At 40.2% G+C, this 21,345-nt stretch overlaps 4 protein-coding genes across 6 annotated transcripts; 1 reads left to right on the forward strand and 3 right to left on the reverse strand.

The window, feature by feature from the left end:
• The first annotated feature begins 3,264 nt into the window (after positions 1-3,264).
• LOC147760937 (uncharacterized) lies at positions 3,265-6,098 on the forward strand. Its single transcript, XM_087016775.1, has 4 exons — positions 3,265-3,381; positions 3,727-3,830; positions 4,351-4,452; positions 5,857-6,098. The coding sequence occupies exons 1-4, from the start codon at positions 3,265-3,267 to the stop codon at positions 6,005-6,007; spliced, it is 474 nt and encodes a 157-aa protein (XP_086872901.1). The 3' UTR covers positions 6,008-6,098.
• LOC106162291 (uncharacterized) lies at positions 5,830-11,056 on the reverse strand. The gene is made up of 4 exons (XM_087016766.1): positions 10,797-11,056; positions 8,160-8,285; positions 7,653-7,896; positions 5,830-7,301 (listed from the first exon to the last, which is right to left on the reverse strand). Exons 1-4 carry the CDS (start codon positions 10,974-10,976, stop codon positions 6,904-6,906), a joined length of 948 nt encoding a protein of 315 aa, XP_086872892.1. The 5' UTR covers positions 10,977-11,056; the 3' UTR covers positions 5,830-6,903.
• Positions 11,057-12,155: 1,099 nt separating this feature from the next.
• On the reverse strand, positions 12,156-15,413 carry LOC106162307 (uncharacterized). Of its 2 annotated transcripts, none has more exons than XM_013539568.2 (7): positions 15,251-15,413; positions 14,708-14,781; positions 14,231-14,423; positions 13,947-14,038; positions 13,324-13,510; positions 12,660-12,845; positions 12,156-12,298 (listed from the first exon to the last, which is right to left on the reverse strand). In XM_013539568.2, exons 3-7 carry the CDS (start codon positions 14,399-14,401, stop codon positions 12,185-12,187), a joined length of 750 nt encoding a protein of 249 aa, XP_013395022.2. In that variant the 5' UTR covers positions 14,402-14,423; positions 14,708-14,781; positions 15,251-15,413; the 3' UTR covers positions 12,156-12,184. The 2 variants fall into 2 exon arrangements, with proteins under 2 accessions (XP_013395022.2, XP_013395021.2); XM_013539567.2 differs by having other exon boundaries at positions 14,703-14,781.
• A 329-nt stretch (positions 15,414-15,742) lies between these two features.
• Positions 15,743-21,225, reverse strand: LOC106162306 (uncharacterized). Of its 2 annotated transcripts, none has more exons than XM_087016754.1 (3): positions 20,980-21,225; positions 18,920-19,249; positions 15,743-18,319 (listed from the first exon to the last, which is right to left on the reverse strand). In XM_087016754.1, the coding sequence occupies exons 2-3, from the start codon at positions 19,239-19,241 to the stop codon at positions 15,804-15,806; spliced, it is 2,838 nt and encodes a 945-aa protein (XP_086872880.1). In that variant the 5' UTR covers positions 19,242-19,249; positions 20,980-21,225; the 3' UTR covers positions 15,743-15,803. The 2 variants fall into 2 exon arrangements, with proteins under 2 accessions (XP_086872880.1, XP_086872881.1); XM_087016755.1 differs by lacking the exon at positions 20,980-21,225 and adding an exon at positions 20,662-20,784.
• Between the last annotated feature and the right edge of the window lie 120 nt (positions 21,226-21,345).

Below are 21,345 nucleotides of genomic sequence, written 5' to 3' on the forward strand. Positions count from 1 at the left end.
ATTCAAATCTACATTAAATTATATAATTATAAATTATAAGTATAAATTATATAATTTCTACATTAAAATATGTTTAAAGTTAAATGTCAGTAAAGTTTGGATTTACATGGAGGCCAATCAGATTCAATTCATCAACTACACGTACCTGAAGGATTGGCGTATAGTCTTGTCATCTGCATATAATTCACTGCTCCCAGTGAGGTTCTGGGGCCGGTTTCACAAAGCAGTAGTTAGTTAGAACAACTAACTACTGAACTACCTCGCTAACGAGCAAACTTAGCGATTTTCGAGGGGTGTTTCACGAAGCAGTAGTTAACTTATCGCTAAGTTCAGTCGTAAAGTTCGGTCGCTAGTTCTCTCGTTACTCACCGTAGTCTCGAAACCGTCTGCCGGAAGTGGAACTCTTGCGTAAAAGTGTCACGAAAGCACTAACTCTCCAATTTTTGGTGGCTGGAAATGCATAAGAACGTCTGCTTTGAGGTCGTCGTAAAGGATCTCCACCACCTTTTTGCCGCTCTTTTTGTCACAGCTAGGCGCAACCTCTCGTAAATTGCATCATCGTGCGTATATTCTAATAGATTCTGCCTTTCATGAAAACGTCGTAGTCTACGTTGCCGTCTGGCGGTACGGTTAGCAAGAAAGGTAGCCGCCATATTGGATACAAAGACAGACGACAGACAACGGTAACTAAGCAACCTTTTTATTTCACTCATTACGCATGCGTACGATGAAACTCTAGAGTTAGCGACTGGTCTGACCAGTCGTTAAATATCCAAGGCAACAACGAGACAATAACGAGCGAGAGAACTAACTACTGCTTTGTGAAATCGGCCCCTGGTCACTCCGAATACACGGATGACGTTCATGCGTGTTAAATGATGCCTATGTCGAGCACCATCTTGGGGATTTACTGCAATACCACAGTTAGTTCAGAACTCTATTATCTGGCTTTTAAAACAGTCAGGTTTTATTGGCCCTGTAACACACATCCCATGTACAGTATTTTCCTTCAACACGTGATTAATTTATTATAACACCTGTTGATCATCAACATAAAAAGGACACATAAAGTAGTAGAACACAATTGATAAAGGACACTTCAGATTTGGAACTGAAGATGTGAGGTTGTTGTTATATTCCCTCTCCTGACAAGCGAAATTTTACAAGAAAATGTGTAGGGAGGATCATGGACCCCTAGAGTACATTTTAATGTGTCTGGTACTGGTTAGCCTTGTTGTCCTGACAGTGTGACCTTATGTGACCTTAACGTTGTTGTAGTTTTCTGCTAATTTTATCTATGGCATTTATATAAATAATCCTTTTCTGAAATGATAAACCTTTTTAATCAAACCAATGTCACAACAAATTAAAATTAATGTGTAAATACGTTTTTGTACTGGGAATAGAAACTAAATGTGGACCAGCATTTTACGGAACTGACAAACATGCTGGTATGTTGTAAAGATAAAACAAGTTTTTCATTCAAAGGTAAGGGAAAAAACGTTAGCTGACGGTTTTCAAATTCAGATGGTTTTTATATTCGTATAGGTATACATGAAATCAACACAATATTATTTACAACAATAATCTTCCAAGTTCCATTCACTTATTTGCGTCAAATTCTTCCAAACTGATCATGTCGTCGATATTTTTGTCTTTGTTCCGTAAATTCATCATGGATGTCTTTAGTTCTTGTGTTCCTGTTCAGGTTCATTGCAGCACGAATGTATTCATCTATGGGCAGCTATTCATTTGTGTTATTATATGGTAATAGTAGACACCCAGCATCTATCACCGACATAAAAGCGATGGCGGTGTGTTGCTGCAGACTTTTGATAAAAAAACATTGCATTCAGTAAGCTTCTTAAAAAGAAAAAAAATGCATATAACCGTCACTGAATCTCTAAACAATAATTGAAATATTTCCTTTATTAAAATATGCTTAAAGTTTATTGTCAGTTAAGTTTGAAACAATAATTGAAATATTTCCTTTATTAAAATATGCTTAAAGTTTATTGTCAGTTAAGTTTGGAAATATAAGGTGCGCAAACGTATTCAATTCATCAACTACACGTACCCGAGGGATGGTGTAAAGTCTTGTCCTTTGCATTCACTGCTTCCAGTGAGGGTCCTGGTCACTCTTTACATCTTAAAGAACATGCAGAATACACAGATGACGTTTTAGTGTATTAAATAATGTCTATGCCAAGCCCCGTCCTCGGATTTACTGTATTACCACAGTTAGTTCAAACCTCTAATAGCTGACTGACTTTTAAAACAGACAGGTTTGACCCTGCAACACACATCTCATGTAGGCCTACAGTAGTTTCCTTCGTCGCATGGGTAATATAAAACACCTATTGATCTTCAACTTTAAAAGTACAAAACATTAATTTTATGGGCAAAGCTTCATAGCTGTTCAAAATTTGGGGGCATTGTTGGCCCAATCTGTAAAGAAACTATGAGTCAGAGCGTTTGATTCTAGCCTCATTCAAGATGTTTTCAATGATGTTTGCGTCTGGTGATCGCAAGGGCAGGCCAGTCCACCCTGCTGATGCTATGTTTTTTTTACGTACGGATCCCCCCTCCCCGTCACATAGCGACTATCCACACAGATGATGCAATACTTTTGTCACCCTCTGTATATTGTTTGCAACACACATTCCAACAGTTGGAATAGCTTGTTCTGATTGGCTGGTTACCCCGATAAAGGGGCCACTTACTGCTAACTGAATCATTGCATTAGATGCAACTGTCAAGGTAAGGTGTTAAGGTCTTTCTAATGTGGTACATAATTTAAACTTAGAGTAAAACCTACCGTTATTTATTTCATTCTCTTAGCTCTATCATTACATCATAATGTGTTGCCATGTTTTCTGTTATAGTTAACAGTTTTTCTTTCTGTTATAGTAAGTTGTCATGTTGTCATTTTATAGTGTGTTGTCGTGTTGTCAGTTATATTATGCAGTGACGTTTCCTGTTATAGCATGTTGTTATGTTTTCCTTTCTAGCATGTTGTCTTATTTTGTTACGTTTAACAGTAATGTTTTTTGTTATGGTATGCTGTCATGCTTTCTTGTATATTATGCGGGGATGTTTTCTGTTAGGGTATGCTGTAATGCACTGTTCTTTGCTGTTATGTTTTCTGCTACCGGCATGGAATGCGTCAAGGAAAGCCCAAAGCTAGCATACATTCAAACTCTTACTTTAGGAAGTGACTTTTATATAAATGACTTTACAATATAAATACCTTTATTTTAGAAAATGTATATTGGATTCGTGACAATCCTAGTTACTGTGAGTTTGTCCATCGTAATTGAAAGAGCGGACGCTGTGTGCTGCTATCCGGTTGTGTCTGATTATTGCGGGGACTGTAGTTTTGTAAGTTGTATTTATAAAAAGACTGCTAATGGTTAGGGGAAGCACAGTTACACTTGAGTTAACATAAACACAAAACACCTTTTCTACCTAGAAAATCCTCAAAACATAATCGGGGAAACAACACTTTGTCTTTGGAAATCAGAGACCAGGAAGTAAAGGACATTGATCTTTATTTTAAGTCAACGTATAAAATAACATTGAAAACAAATTGCCCATTAACACTAGGAATAAATTGTTATGGTAATTGGAAGTGAGAATTATTTCTTGAATTTTCAAGTAGTTTATTTTCAATCTATTTCCTTGGATAAGAGAATGCTGGGTTAAGAATTTCTCCTTTAACTTCAGACATGGTATCATTGTGGAGTAGGAAGCTGTGACAGACTGATGTGCAACTGTGAAGGAGGATGCAGATCTGGTTGCTCAAAAGTGACCGTTACCGGAGTTTGGTCGTAAGAAAGAAGTATTTTTTCAATTTATAATGCGTTTAATTTGTAGGTACTATAAACAATTTATTTTTGAAAATGTATATGAACCATTATGGTGTTAATTGAACAACTTCTTTGAAAGTGATGACTTGAAAAAAAGCTTAAAGCTTATTTTGCACCATAGCTTTCATATTTTTGAGGAAAAGAATGTACTCAAAAGAAATACCAAAGGCTATCGTTTCATTTTTAAGAGAAATGATATTTGAACAAATTGTTAATGCTTTCTTTAAGTGCTATAAACAGTCTCATTTGAACAAGTATGCCATATCGTGGGTGTGACAGTGATGACTACATGTATGTAATGTGCTCAGAGCACTACATCATTTGTGGGATTTTGTAACAACTGGAGGGATGCATAAATAAAACAATTTACGAACAAACAATTAAAGAATACTACACTAGCTGTCGTGTAAGAAACTACAGGTTGTGGTTTATATGCTGTGTATGCTGTGTATATGTAACAAAAATTTCTTTTCAATGGTAGGCGCAAATGTCATTGCGAACGTGCACGCAAGAGGTCTGCGGGTGAAGACGTGGATTACAGCATTGACCCTAGTATAGTATTCAGTAGCACAGATACAGACAGGTAAGTGATGTAGGTGTAGATTACAGCATTGACGCTAGTGTAGTATTCAGTAACACTGATACAGACAGGTAAGTGATGTAGGTGTAGATTACAGCATTGACGCTAGTGTAGTATTCAGTAACACTGATACAGACAGGTAAGTGATGTAGGTGTGGATTACAGCATTGACGCTAGTGTACTATTCAGTAACACTGATACAGGCAGGTAAGTGATGTAGGTGTGGATTACAGCATTAACGCCAGTGTAGTATTCAGTAACACAGATACAGACAGGTAAGTGATGTAGGTGTGGATTATAGCATTGACGCCAGTGTAGTATTCAGTAACACTGATACAGACAGGTAAGTGATGTAGGTGTAGATTACAGCATTGACCCTAGTGTAGTATTCGGTAACACTGATACAGACAGGTAAGTGATGTAGATGTGAATTGCAGCATTGACGCTAGTGTAGTATTCAGTAACACTGATACAGGCAGGTAAGTGATATAGGTGTGGATTACAGCATTGACGCTAGTGTAGTATTCAGTAACACTGATACAGGCAGGTAAGTGATATAGGTGTGGATTACAGCATTGACGCTAGTGTAGTATTCAGTAACACTGATACAGGCAGGTAAGTGATGTAAGTGTGGATTACAGCATTGACGCTAGTGTAGTATTCAGTAACACTGATACAGGCAGGTAAGTGATGTAGGTGTGGATTACAGCATGACGCCAGTGTAGTATTCAGTAACACAGATACAGACAGGTAAGTGATGTAGGTGTGGATTATAGCATTGACGCCAGTGTAGTATTCAGTAACACTGATACAGACAGGTAAGTGATGTAGGTGTAGATTACAGCATTGACCCTAGTGTAGTATTCAGTAACACTGATACAGACAGGTAAGTGATGCAGGTGTGAATTGCAGCATTGACGCTAGTGTAGTATTCAGTAACACTGATACAGACAGGTAAGTGATGCAGGTGTGGATTACAGCATTGACGCTAGTGTAGTATTCAGTAACACTGATACAGACAGGTAAGTGATATAGGTGTGGATTACAGCATTGACGCTAGTGTAGTATTCAGTAACACTTATACAGACAGGTAAGTAATGTAGCAAAATTGTAATAAAGCAGGTGTGTAAGGTGTGTAACAGTAGTCCTATACAATCAAGAGTCTCTACACATACCATTGTAGAAGGTCACACAGGGCTTTTTTTTTTACTTTGGGTCGTAGAAGTTCTGGCCTCTTTCTGTTTATTTTGTTAAATTGGATTAATCGGACAAAGGTGTGCGACAGAAGATCAAATACACATTTAAGGCGTGTATAGTTATAGAATTAAGAGTCAAATATAAGCCGCAATGCCTCATAATTCACTAGAACTGTACAACGGATTTTGATAACAAACTTTTTTATTACAGAAATGAGCAGCTGTCCAGAGATGAATACATTCGTGCTGCAATCAACCTGAACAGAAACACAAGATCTGAGGACATCCATGCTGAATTTACAGAGAAAGATAAAAATGGAGACGACATGATCAGTTTGGATGAATTTGACACAAAAAAGTGAACGAAATTGGCAAAAAATATTGCCGTAAATAATAATGTATTGATTTCGTGTTTGCTTATGCAAAGATAAAACCAACTGAGTTTGAAAAGCATCAGCAAATAATTACTTTTTCCTTAAATTTGAAAGAAAAGCCTGTTTGATCTTTACAGCATACCAGTATGTCTGACAGTACCGCAAAAATGCTGGTCGACATTCCGTTTCTTTTTCCGGTGTAAAAAGTTAAGTTTTATTTGTAGTGACAGTGGTTTGACAAAAAGGGTTTATCATTTCAGAGAAGGATTATAAAAATCATAGATAATATTAGCAGACACCAACATAATGTTAAGTTCACATAAGGTCACACAGGAAAATTAGACTAATTCGTACCATACACTTATGAAATACATTGGGTTTGCAATATACAATTGATGAACTGCGCCATTTCCACGTTTGAAACCTTCCAGTGAAGGACTTCTATAAACTGTTCTGTTTTTATTATCAGTGAAACAAAGTAATTTCTCCCAGGCCGTTAAATCTCAATTTCCACAATTTTATCAATAGAAAACTGATAAATTAAACCCAATATTAAAAAGTTGTTACACGTGGCACGCGTATTTCGTCATCACACACACACACACACACACACACACACACACATATTCAGGAGTAAATGATTACTAGTATATTCACAAAATTAAACATGGCTACTACAGGGTATGTTAACTTGTATAGAGCAGACATGCATACATGTTATATATACGTTTAAAAAAGTGAATGAGAAGTCATTTACACTGTACGGTTGCATTTTTGTATAAACATTAACTATGATAAAACTTGAACTGCACTTTGACAAAACCCATCTCAATTCGGTTTCTTCTGGACACTGAAGCAACATCATGTGAGGTGCATTTAATCAACTATATGCATGCGCAGTGCGTGCGGGGACAGAACCCCAACTCGCAGTTCAACTGGCACCATCGCGTAACGCCATCTACATTCCAATATACACCTGCAGCTTTACAGCGCCCTCTAACGACCGTTCTAGATGGGTCGGACTCAGTGCGCAATTTCTCCTCCACGTCAGCTTCCGCGTGACCGTGAGATACTCTAGTATCTGTGCTATCTCTTCCTTCTTTTATCTTTGTCCCCACATTGAGAGAATTTACACCATTGCTACCGGATGTTTCTGTCAGTACCAACCCGCCATTGCCGGTGTCGCCGCCTATTGATACGTCTGCGCAGCCGTAGAATTCCTCCTGGGGCCCACACCCAAGACATCCCTGTCCTGCTTGGCGGTCGGTGCCCCAGTTATTTCCTATGATTAAAATCATATTGCTGATATTAATACGGAAAACAACAACACCACTCGCCGACCACTAATGACAACCTATATTTACTGGGAAAAAAGAAGGGATTAGGTATCGATGAGCAATTGTAAGGATTAGGAATGACATAGGGCCTATTCTCAAAGAATGTGCTTGGTCATTTGCACATTTCTACACATGGGGTGGCTTTAATTACGTTGGTACTCAAAGATACATGCTTATTTTCGCTATTTATGAAAATTTGAAGTGCTTTTTACCTTTAGTCTTAAAAAATTAAGTGTTGCATAGTACTGATCACTACGTTTTATATTTCTCATCTACTCTCTAATCAACTCACTCACCACTGTGCCATTTCCACTGCAACACACACTGCCTGCACGTCACTTCCGGTGGTAACTGCACGCGGAGAGCCACCACTCCGAGCGTTGTGGGGATGGTGAACCTGGTGCCGTGACCCGTGATGTGCAGGAGATGTTGATTCAAACACTGCTGACTGATACGAGTTCTAGGACTGTTGTGAGGACACAGTCGGAACTCAAACCAACCTTTATGGTTAGCGGTTATTTCGACCTTCACCTCAATTTCCTTTATGAAAAAGATAATACGTATGACTCAGTGTTCAAGCTATACTGCTACATACAGTATATTGAGAATTGAAATGTCAATGCCATGCTTAAACTGGAATATTAAGAATGTGTCATTCTTTTTCTTACAACATTTAATTGAGCAGTAACATAAAAAACTGCCTTACAGCATTTTGATAGCTGTAAGTTCTCATTCAATAGTTTATTGGTAAACGCTCCAAATAAGGACGAGGAAAACTCTTACTTTTTCTGGTATATATTTACCTGGCCACGAGCATAGTTCCTAACTATGATTCCATTGGCGTATTTCCCGCCAGCCTCGTTTTGGCGAGGTCCCTGGTAGGGGTCGCCACATACTCCACACTTCCCTCCATGCAATCCCCATTGGTTCTAGGAAGAGACATAGGTAATTATCTTTATTGATCGCAAAAAAGGTCTTCATATACAGTGCCATTAATGGCCAAATCAAAAACTTGACCTGTATTTTATACAACTCTTTCAAACACAAAGCAAAGACATCACGCATGATCAAGACCGAGGCCTGGGTGTTACATTTTAAATAAAAGTGCCAATTTTTTTAAGCACCAGACAAGTGCGGCAAGGTGGGGGTTCACAGAATTTGACCTTATTGGGCTGAAATACTTGCCTGAGAATACTTTTAACTTCTGCCAAATGTTATGCCCCAAAACTGTATTTCAGGGGATTTATCCCAATTTTCTGACAATAATAACGCAACGGAAAGCTTTAATATTTTACAGTTTAATTAAGGTCACAAAGGTGATTAAATGTGAGCAAAATGAGTGTATTCTGTGAGAACCCAACCTTGCCGCTTTTTGGCTGATTTGCCTGGTGGTTAGAAAAACCATGATGAAGTGTGTGAACCTTCTTTAAAGTGAAATTCGTTAGTCAGGTGAAGCTCAAATGGACATATTATATAAACATGTTGAGAAATTTTATATAAATGTATTATTTCGTGGTAAATAATCAAAATTCTACATCTTGTGGTACATGTATTTTCATGTACTATATGATATTCAGAGAGCGTACACAAATTCTACTAGTTTGCACTTCAGCTAGAGGTGTTTGTGATCGTCAGAGCGTTGCCGTGGAGACGTTTGAATATTGGCCCGCTGTTTGTATAATTTACATGAGTACAGGGTACATAAACTCTAGTACTTGTGAAAGTAAATAGTGATACTAATTAAGCTTTACTATACTGAGTCTTTAATTTATATGGCGCAGTTTAAGATTTTGCCGGTTCCTTATTACGGTAACATAAGCTAAATTGCAAAAATCGAGATACATTGAGAAGTACGTAATGGAAGTTCGTACATAATCAGAGTGTATCAATTGTTCGAAAGTTGTACCAGTGGAGTCAATTTGATGCAATGTAATGCAAAATACAGTTAATTGGTTAAATCTGGACTAAGAAGAACGCGAATCCACACCTTTGAAAGCGCTGTGGTATAAATATGTATATGTCAAAGGCCCGCAATCAAATCTAGTCCTATGCATAAAAAGCCCAGACCCTATGATTATTACGCCCTGGCTGGGCCCATTCTTTATGGTGTCTTTGCATTGATAACAGCATAATGGGCAAGTTAAATGACCAAGTTAGTTGGCCAAGCTGCCGGTTTGTTTGTATGACATGGGCAGGGGAGGTCTTAGATCAAGGTACATATTATGATACTTACAGGTGTGGCAAATGAGATATACTTGTATTTCATTACCTTTGATTTGTAAAATACATCAGAGGATGATACTATTAAAGAAGTTTAATGTTTAAAGAAAAGACATGTAGATTGATTTAGTAACATTTACTAAAGAAATGTTAAATTAAAGGTGGGCTTCATTTGTGCCTTGATCTAAGAAATCCCCTGCACATGCCATACAAACAAACTGGCAGCTTGGTCAATTAACTTGGTCAATTAACTTGGTCACTTAACTTGCCCATTATGCTGTTAACAATGACACCATAAAGAACGGGCCCAGCCAGGGCGAAATAAACATGGGGTCTGGGCTTTTTATGCATGGGACTTGCTATAGATTTGATCCGGGCCTTCGACATATACAAGAAAGAGTTTATATATTCATATATGGCAATAAAACCACTTCTGTTGCGTTGTTCACTTGTCGTGGAGAGTGACCATCCATCAGCTGTTGCATTGCTAACGGGACGCACAGATCGAGTTAATTAGTTCCATTGAACAGATGTGAATCAAACCGACTTGTGTTTGACATGTGTGGAGCTTGTGTTACTCAGCAATTTGTGCTATTAACGTTACATGGGGAATGCGGTATGCGTACACAGTAATACAGTTTGGTTGGTAGGGGCGCTGACATTGAACCTTAATTGTAAGAAATGAATACATGCCATTTTTCATTAAAATTTGATAGGGAAGGAAACCTTGGCTGTGTTAAAATCATCTCAGTTGTTGAATTCAGTGTTGTTCAGTATATATTATCAGCACAGAAGTGTAGAGTATATATCCTTTGCTATAAAATATTTCCTGTAATGACAAGCGTGAAACGGAGGGAATGACGCGTGAAGCCTTTAAATGTAAGATTTGGAATTTTTTCCACTATGAAGGAAACAAATGTTGTTTATCCCATCTGGTGACTCAAACCCTAGCAATAAAACTGCAGTTACGGTGCTTACTGGAGTCAGCCATGCAGCTGGGCTGAAATGGGTTTTGTTCCTACAGCTTTCTACCTTTCATGTAATCTTAAAGGTGCCCTTAATTAACAATGCCTTATTTAAGTTAGTATTAAAATTGTAAAAAAAAATGAACAATGAATATAGACTGCATGGTGCATGAACAACACATTTTACAAAACATTTCCTGCTCTCTCTCTCTCTCTCTCTCTCTCGCACGAATACCTCCAAGTAACGGTACTTACATTAAAACCCCCGCAGTTTAGTGCGTTGTCATCGTAGTTTTTCGGTGTCGCGAAGCCAAACCTCCACATGGAGGATCTAGACGGCGGTTCCAGTAACCTGGCGTGACCATCGACATCTAGGACTCCTACCATGAGGGTTACCAACGGCAGCCAACATATACCGCAGCTGAACCAAGACATCTCTCACAGCTCAAACTACGTACACGATCTCTCTTCTCCAACAAGCTTTAACGTGTTCAGACCTACTCCGCGGATCTTACAAAGAGTGTTTATCAATTTACGTCCTTAATATCCAGGAGTCTCAGTCAGACGGGATACGAAGGCTTCCTGGTAATACCGGCAGCTCTTCCGAATGCGTAAAACTGAGTCAGCAGACCAACATACCAGAGGAAACTTCCTTTAATTCCCTAAATAGGACGTTTGATTGAAATCGGATACCTGGCGTGAAATAAGTGAGAACTCAAATGTTTACTTTCACATTAAACTTTCAGCTCTGCATGAACAATAGTAGTTTAACTTCATGATCACCTCGTTAACAATGGCATGAATATCAATTAAAATCTCTGAGTACGTCATTGCAGTAGTTGCGCTAAGATTGCGTGACTCCGTTGCTGTCCTCTTGTTACCACGCGGAGACGAGACCAGGGGGTTTCATGAACAGCTTAAAAATGCGAGCCTTGTTGGAGAATCATCAGAAGTTCAATTTTAATGACAAGTAAACAGTAATAGCTTTCGGTACATCGCGCCTTAGTGACGAAGATATGGTGATTGAAATTAATTTTAATTGCTTTGGACGGAAAACAAAGGAGACGATAAATGCACTGCAGGCTGAGACTATATAGCCTCAGGAAAGCACAGCTTGTGGATTCCGCACAGTTAAACAGTGACGTTTAGTTCCGCGAGCTTGCGCCGTGCGTAACACAATAATGACATCTGAAGACTGAATTTATAGGAATTACGCATTTTCAAATTCATTAACAAAGGGTTGGAATATGAAAAAAATGAGCTTTTTATTCAAAATTTTGATAGGTAAAAATGTATGGGTCACTTCAAGTTTTTGTGGTCGTTTTAAGTTATTGTGGAAGAAGCAAAAGCATAGGCCTACCAGTAGTTTCAACAGGCATTTTAAAGAGTTTCCTATGAACGTCGTACGGTAGGTCTTACGCTTTTTCTTGTTTCACATGTATATGTCAACATTGGGGATTTTCTGTTTACCTTCCACGCCATTTGTGACACACATTTTGTATTGTGTGATGATACTGTCCCCTTTAAACTATATATGCATTTCATTTAAAAGAATATTGTTCTAAAAATATCCAGTAGAACTTGCAAGTAAATGAATGTCTTGGGGCACAATCGACGTGTGCTTAATTTCGGCATGGCACCAATTAACCAGCAACTTTGGTGGTCAGTGCCTTGTACTCGGTGCCGTCTCCTAAGAAGTAATCCTTCCCTGCCTCCTCCACCACGGGGCTGGCCGCCAATATGGCCGAGTCGGGCACCTGTAACCGGGTGACGTAATGAGATGTATAAAGGTATAAAATCGCTTTTTTGTATTTAAAGGCACCCACTTAATGACTGCAGACTCAAAAGGTATGTGAACTGGTTAAAAAAGGAGGTGAAAAAATATTTAGGGCTAAGAGAAATGGTTTTGATGAGAAAAAAACAGCAATTAGAAAATAACCAAGAAAGAGAAAAACAAAATTACTAAAAAATAAAAGAAAAGGGAGAAAAAGAAAGTGAAAGAATAGACTATTCTGCTAACTTGAGGTTAAAGCCAGCAGGCATAATACTTGATACACAGTGGAAGGAGTACATCTATAGACCTATTCTCACAGAGGAAGAGTTTAGAGAGGTACCCACCTTGTGTAGCCGGGTGTACTGTGGGTGGTGGTGAGGAGTGACGGGGTTATTACTGGCACGGTTATATGCTATGAGGTATGCCCAACGCCGCCTAGCGCTATTATTCTGGTCGCTTTGGTGGAGCACGTTACTATGGAAGAAAAGCGCGTCTCCTGGGTTCATCTCCACGTGGACCACTGGAAGAACCTACGCCACAGACATAGTAAGTTGTATTTAACCTGACCGCCGACTTTTGCATGCCTCGACAGTGTCATCCATAAGTTCATACCAGAGTACTTTATGCAATAGAAGACCAAGACAATCGTTATAGTAGATCTATTTATATTTCCATCTTTAAAAAACGTCCTTGGGCGAGCTTTGCTTGCAGTCTAGAGTAATTGCAACTCGGGCCCAATTCAGAATAGGGGACTAACTAATATGGTCGACCCACTTGCATACTTCTCCGCGGGATATCTATTCAGTGTCTCTTAGCGATTAGATGGCAAGTTTTAATTGTTGTCTTAGTTCCCTATTCTGAATGGGGCCTCTGAGGCGCTACATTCATATATATAAATATGAGCGGTGTTGGATTATCACATGCTGTGCGCAGGAATGACATGCCACCAGTATTTCTATATCCTCAGACCTGCTGACTAGTGCTGCTGACTGTATAGTGCTGCCTTACCTTGAGCACCTGCTCAACACGCTCAAGGTCCGCGCCAACTTCCTCTCCTGTGGTCACGTGGGCAATTCGGCCCATCTTGTGCGACCGTGGCACTACCTGCAGGCAGCCGTTTTCCTTATCCGTGTGATCCAAGGCAATGAAGACAGTCCCCATGTCTGGGAACAGGCACCCGTTGTAGTACCAGTACCTGGTGAAACACATATTTGATAAACATACTTCATAACTAGTGCAAGGTCCAGATTCTTTGGGGAAATATAATATAATATAATATAATATAATATAATATAATATAATAATAAAATTTACATGGTTGTTAAAGCAGATGGCGAAAAATGGAAGCAGGTTGCTGTGCCCAGTAAATCACAGCATGAAAGATACTGCAAGTAAAAAAAAATCCACGTTTATAAGTTCTTGTCCCTATTTTCGCGCCACATCCCATGCTACGCGTTAAATATCACGTCGCTATATAGGTGATAGGCGGAGTTGAAAATGTCTCATCTCTAATGGTCATTCTTATTTATTTTACAGACGTAGCAGATGACGAGCCGTCAAGTTAACATTGTCACCCGACCCCCTGCACCACGCTAGATGCCACTGTTTGCCAAATAGGCCTCTACACTCACCCGTAATCTTGGTGCCAGTTAAATCTGCCCCCTGTGTACGGATCCTTCATTGTAAGCTTGGTATGATAGTGATACACCTCGCCACCAAGTAACTAGGTAAGATGACAAACAGACAGACTAAACAGTACATAATATGGATTCTACACACACACACACATACAAAAGTGGACAGTGTAAACTTAAAATTTACTCCAGTGCATATAGTACACAACACTGACCGGGGAGAAATATTCCATTAACGCAATATTGGAATAACGAGAAAAGCAATGAATTAATATGAGAACCTGTTCAAATGTTCCCGCCACTTTCTCGCTCCTAGCAACCATTCCTGTTAAGTCATTTCCGGGTTGGTTCCAGGCGTAATACTTGGACTTCCGCCCATGACCATCATCCCGACCAAACGAGTATTTTGCCACTCCATCGTCGTTTTCAAACGCGGTTAATATTTTCCCCATTTCTTGTTCATCCAGAAGACCTCTGCAAATGAATGCAATTTGCAACACGTTTTGGGAAATTGTGAACTTGCATGAATTTTGCGAACAGAACTGTATTAATAGAGGGCAACTACCCACAATGGCTAATATCGAATCAAACTGATGAATACGCCAATACTTTCATTCCTGCAGGCACATACACTGAACCTCTTTATGTAAGCTTCAGATAGAATGAGAGAGACGCTGTATATGTACACGGAAGGCTGCATGTGTACGAAGAGAGAGAGAGAGAGAGAGAGAGAGAGGGGGGGGGGGATTTTACCTCACCAAAAGATAGCCTTCGTCTTTAAAACATTGTTTCATGTCGTCGGTCACTTTAAACTGTCCAGATGCTTGGAACTCTACACGGGATATAGAAAGGTAAAATGAAAATAAGTCAGTTGTTTAAGCAAAACAAAATGAAATGACTTTTTGAATCATTGGACAAGATATACGGAAAGAAAAGCTTGAGTTATGACCTCTGAAGCAGACGTGTCATGGTGGAATGTAATTGAGGATTCTTAAGTATTGAAATTATTTCTCAGAGACCAGAAAAAAAGAGTGCACGTGGTGACCAACTGCCACCCTTCACTGACCACGGTGATAACACAGTCTTGTTAGACGTCACAATTTGCAGTCGTTCTTTTATACGTTAGTTTAAACATTGCCTAGATCACTTATACAGCGCAGGTAATCATGCAAGTCTGTACGACAGCAAACATAACATGGGTTAAATAAGGTCATTTTTATGCTGTGCATTTAGGTATCGTCAGTTCATTTTCACGGGTGTGTTCATTTTCACGGTGGCTTTTATAAAGGACATAAACATACCCTTAAGAGTCGACGCCATTGTCTCTCCAAATCTTATTTGTCCTAACCTACGTCCAGTGCTATTAGCGTCTGTGCGTTCTCCTTAGATAAAGCCGTGTATTACAGAGATCTAACTTTAAATGGGACAGCACAAAACTTATCGCTGGTAGCTTGACCTTGACACGTCGGGGCTATATCAACTATGGGTAAAATAAATGCACCGATATAACCATATTACAGTAAATTTTCTGATTACGAGTTGAAGTTTTTCAATTTATCGAAAACAACAAGATAACATAAATTCTTACTTGTTTATAAAACACGTCCGGCGTGTGTATTTAGGTTTTCAAATTTCGGTTAAATGAAATAGTTTATCAATAAGTCTTTCATATTCCACTTTCTTTCTTTTTCCATACATTTTTTTCAGTATAAGTTGTCTATATCATTTCTTTCAAACCCCCCATCTACATGTTTGTACAGGATCAAACGGAAAACCAAGCGCAGTCAAAACTGAAAACGGATGGAACTAGTTTATTAAGAGTACATAGATCACATTGTTTAATTATTTAAGCAATTATGTCAATCTAATCTTTTTGACTGGTGTAGATTCTGAAATTTGCGACTGAATGTTTTCTATTGTTTGCTCAGATTCCAGTATGGAACTGTCTCCAACTTCAAACACCTGTCTCCGTATGTCCAGCGCCCTCTGGTGAACGTTCAAAGCCAACTGCAAGTTATCTTGCTTTTGGTGCACATCACCGAGGAGAACCAGAGTGTCAGCCAATGTAGCGTCTGGCTTCTTCTGGTAAATGATTTCACATATGCCAAGTGCCTTTTGAAGTACCCCCTCAGCGTCTTCCAGACACCCCAATTTTTTTTGTATGGATGAGATTTCATGTAGAGACTTTACGCTGTCTAAACTTTCACCAGCTCCTCGCTGTCTGATTTTGAGCGCTCTTTGGTGCATTTTAAGCGCTGTAGATAGCTCCCCTTTATGTTTTAATGTATCGGCCAGTCCAAACAAAGTGGTGCCCATGTCACCATCTAACTTGCCATCGCCGTTTGCTTTCTCCACCCGTTCCCAAATAGCCAAAGCCTCAAAGTACATGTCCAGCGACCTGTCCAGGTCCCCACGGTGAGCCAATATACTGGCCATCTCAGTCAGCGTTTTGGCTGTCGTGGCGTGGTCACCAAGGACCGCCTCGCGAATTTTGAAAGATTTTTCATAAAGAGCCAGGGCCTCCTCGTCTCTCTCCAACTGCCGTAACACCCGTGCTGTATTGTAAAGTGTTATCGCCATTTCGGAGTGCGTGCTTCCGTACAGGGTCTCCCCCATGGATAATGACATTTTATAGAAAGCCAAGGCCTCTTGTGGATGCTTGCATTTCTCCACAGAAAAGGCAATATTGTTTAGAATGACACTGGCTTCCGATGCCGTTTCCGGGAAGATTTGTGGCAGTTTCCTGATGGCGTCTTGTATTTGTTGAAGATCTTCATTGCTTCTGGTCAGCTCTAACTGTCTGGCATGAAGCAGAACCTCAAACTGTCTGCGCCGCCTCGTGTCACCCTGGGTGTCACATATACGAATTGCCTTCTCTACAGCTCCACATGCGGCCGCCAAATCATTCCTGAGGTAGTGTGTGCTGTCCAGCTCAAAACAACAACTGACAGCATCTGCTTCACAGCCAGGAATGTTTTCATACAGAGCTAACGCCTTCGTGTTGTGAAGATGTGCGGCCTCTATATCAACTTCATAGGCTTTAACGTAAGCCAGTCTGAAATGGAGGTCTGCCAGCCGGCGTGGGTCGTCCTGGTAGGCGGAAAATAAATCTTCACAATACCCCAAAGAAGGAAAATAACCCATTACAAACAGTGGACGTGAGAGAAGATAGAGAACATGGCGGGCGGTTGCCTTACTGGAGTCTGTCAAACTTTTAAACAGGCGTGCTCCCTCCGTGAGATTCACAGCATGGTTGTTGTAGAAGAGTCGTGCGTCTTGAATGTTGTTTTCGTCACACATGGCTAATAGTTTCTTCACAGTGGACTCGAGAGACAGGATAAACTGACACCGCGCCTCGTCATGGTCGCCTTCAGAAACGAGCATTTGTAACCCATACGCACGTATGATTGCATGGAGGGAATAACATTTCTCACTGGAATCAAAATTCAAGAGAGAGCGTTTGCAGAGATTCTGTAACAGATCCAAAACTTCCAAGTCATCTGATTGGAAAAGGAGCTGTGCGTCTTCCAGAGTAAACGAGCCAGGGAAAAGTGACAGAAACCGAAAATCTTGCTTCTCAGGGTTGTCCAGGCGATCATAAGACATGTCAATACACGCCTGGACGCTGGAGTAAGTAGAAGATCGGACTTTCAGATATTTTTCAATCGTGGTTCCAAGTCTGTCAATCAAGACGGATGGCTTCATGCCATGTGACAGAATACCCCCCACTACGTGAAGCATGAGCGGCATGTGACCACATTTGTTAGCCAGTGTGACAGCGTCCGTGCTGTTCATCTCGGTACAGTATGTTTTCAGGAGTGACACCGAGGCATCTTCTGACAGTTCTACCAGCTGCTGTGTGTGCAATGTGGCGTTCCTCGGGGTCAGAGCCTCGCGCGTGGTGCAAAGTATGGCGGTGTTAGGGCACCTCTGATGTAGCGTCTCCAGTATTTTAAGGAATCCCTCCTCTATTGTCTTGTCACATAGAGCGCTCTCACAGGCATCAAATATAACACAGACAGGATCGTGCGTGGAGTTTAACCTTTGAACCAAGTCACACAGCAGTAGCCGTAGTGTCCGCCCCGAGGAAATGAGCTGAAGTTTGAGAATGGACCCCAGGGACAATACGACATCTTCGGCGCTTGCTATGTTATCCAGGTTTAGCATAATGACAAGAGCACCGTACTTCTCCATAAACCTGTGACCAGCTGCCAACGCTATGGTAGTTTTACCAAACCCGCCTGCTCCCTGGACGACATACAGAATCCTGCCATCACCGGTGAAGGACGAGACGATTTGGTTGACCTCGGTCTCGCGGCCCACAAAATATTCTGGGATATCTGGAAGGCAGGAATTCTGTCGCAGTTCTCCTGAAATGACAATTTTACAGGTAAAATACCGTGATAAGTAGTCTGATAAGTGGGGTTAGGATCAAGGTTAAAACATTGTGATAACAACACGCATTGCACTTTTAACTTCTTAATCAGTTATTATGATTTCGTCCATTTTATGGCGATATCAGGTGCTGGAGTGCACGGAGTTTTTAATCCACAAAATATCATTGCACGTGAAGGAGAATCCCCATAACTTGCCATGTTGCTATAGTCTTCTTTAAATGATCTAACTGGGAAGTGCATCGTCGGGAAGCCACCAACCTTGAGGTTCAACGCTAGCGCTACAGATACATTAATTGGTCATTGCTTAACACGTGTACACTTATACCGGTACGTGAATCTTCCGCTGACAAACTACGAAGAAACGTTTGAAATATTCTAGCTATGTTTACTCTTAGGTGAAATATTTCGCGTAATATTCGGGGCTGGATAAACCTTTTGATATTTACTTACATGAAACAAAATCAATTTAAACACATATTGGCATGTAATGTGACACTTCCATTTATCCACCATCTCATGGTGGTTTGTGCATATATGTGAAGGTTTAATGACATGAGAACTGTTCACACTCACTGAGATAAGTACGTCTGTCCTCCTCACTGACTTGGTCAGCCTGCAAGCTGCTGGTGAGCCACGGGTAGCTCTCTGCTAGCACTGATCTAAAAGTCTCAAACCGCTGGTCATCTGATCGTATGAGAACGTTTAGTAACTCTTCATTCTGTTCCAGCGTACTTCTTTCTGCTCGTGTCTCTATGTCGGCCCGCTCATCCTGGCTAATAGCACCCTCTGTGAACAGTCTGCCGAGAAGGGGCTTGTCCCGGGCGCCGATGTTGTCACGTAACAGTGTCCAATTCCTGCGGAGAATTAATTTGTTGTTTAGGGAAAGCACCTTCATCCCATTAACTGGAAGTAAATAAAAGATAAATAAATAAATAAATAAATAAATAAATAACATTTATCTTATCATCTATCTATTATGCGAACAGTATGAGGCGTACTGAGAAATGAATTTTGCTCCCTTAGGTGTTAGATCCCCCAAGACGTGGCAAGAAGACGGGAGTGGTGGGGTCAGTTACGGAGGGAGGTGCTGGGAGGGAGGTGCTGGTAGGGGGCTCCTGCATAATACGAGGGCGTGGCACCCCGTGCGCTCGTACGCAGCGAGCGTACACATTCATAGTAATAAAAACAACAGTATGTTTAAAGGGATAATAACTCTTTGTGTGAGGTCTATATTTCACAATAAAAACATTGTGAATAACTCATAGAAGTATAATATATTCTGATTTACGACAAAAACAGCAGTAATAGCTATTATTCTGATATCTGAGCTTGTCTTCAGACCACGTGACCTCCATTCATGGCTACACTCTGTTATAATCTCTTAAGAGATTTTAACAAAAAACCAAACTTTTTAGAAAAAAAAACCAGGGACTAACTTTGAATGTAAAATGGAATCATTAACCATTGGTAAGTATGGGGAAATTGTTGTTTACTCCAGGAAAATTCATTTTTTGGCCAAAACGAAGAGTTTTTATCCCTTTAATGTTTAAACACAGTTTAAATGCTTTCGCTCGGGGACAACTAAGAGCAAAATTGTTTAAATAACGGATTTTTGAGAACTAGCCCCTGCTGCCCAACTGTGGTTTCAGAATTTTCTCAGTTTTACGCACGCGGTGGATTCGCTTATATATTTTAGCTTAAATTTTTCTCTTAAATCTCTTTTAAACACACCATTTTAGGCTGCATTTTTCAACATTTTCTTGAGGGAGGATGCCCAAACCCTCCCCCCCCTACGGTCCTTGAATCTACACACATAAAAATGTTGCGTACACTTCATTTTACCCTAGCTACGCCCCTACATTATATGTAAAGTATACATGTGAATATCAGCAATAATTTAATATATTGAAATAACCTCTGGACTACAGAGGGTCCCATGGGGGAGGGGTAGTGATCACAGTTCACGGGAAATAAAAAACATTCACAAATTACAGTAAATAACACGTTATTTAAATCTCACTGATTATGCTAGTCGAAAATCCTGAAAATCAGGAATCACCGGGAAAATTGACTTCGTTTCAAAGAGGGCGAGGAATAAAGGTCGTATTCACGAGTCACGTGAATGAGGTGATTCACAAATCACGCTTAATGAAATATGTGGCTTTGACGAAAAAACCCAGTGTGGCCCTTCTTATGTGGGCCTACTGGTTTAAATACAACTGTTTGAAGATACTGTTAATCCAATACGCTAGCATGTCAAGGTATTTTCTTTATGTTTAAGTAAATGTACATATATTACCACCGTTATGCCTTACTTGTACTGCGTTACTTGTACTGCGTTACACAAACCACGAATACACTAGTGTGCTCAATGTAGCTTTACATATGTTGCAATGCGCATGCGTATGCAGATGGAGGTTTGGATCGATCATGACTTAAATGAGCAGAATGCGGATCTGGTTCCGTCTTTATATGAGTGAAAAAAGTAATTAATGACACGTTTCTGTCCGCTAGCGTGACACACGTACACCGGTAAGAATGCCTTCCTTCCCCCACCCCCACCCCCCACCCCCACCCCCCACCCACACTTCGAACGGGGACGAACATAACCGTTATATCAAACATGTACTTACTGTCGTCCCGGAAATATCAGCCACCATTTAGCTAGCTATATAGCACACCAGCGGTTACCATGTTTACTGCACATAGACTTAAACAAATGTACGGTTTACACTCGACTCAGCCAGCGGTGGTGAAGTCAATTTATCTGCGTGTGGCTTGTAGTCATCAGATCTATACAAAACAACTCGGCCGCTCTCTTCCTCTTTCTCTCTCTCTCTCTCTCGCCCAATGAATAACAGAAATAAAAATAGACCACTTATTCATGGATGATTGATCATTAAGGCGTTTATGTTACGGGGAGCGGAGGAAATCACCTGGCTGCAGTTGTTGTGTTAAGGGAGGCCACTATTGCTTCTCTGTAGCAATCAGCAGTCCTA

This window comes from Lingula anatina, chromosome 7 (assembly GCF_051362555.1).
Source record: "Lingula anatina isolate TDL-2025a chromosome 7, LinAna3.0, whole genome shotgun sequence".
In the NCBI taxonomy this organism is placed as follows: Eukaryota; Metazoa; Brachiopoda; class Lingulata; order Lingulida; family Lingulidae; genus Lingula; species Lingula anatina.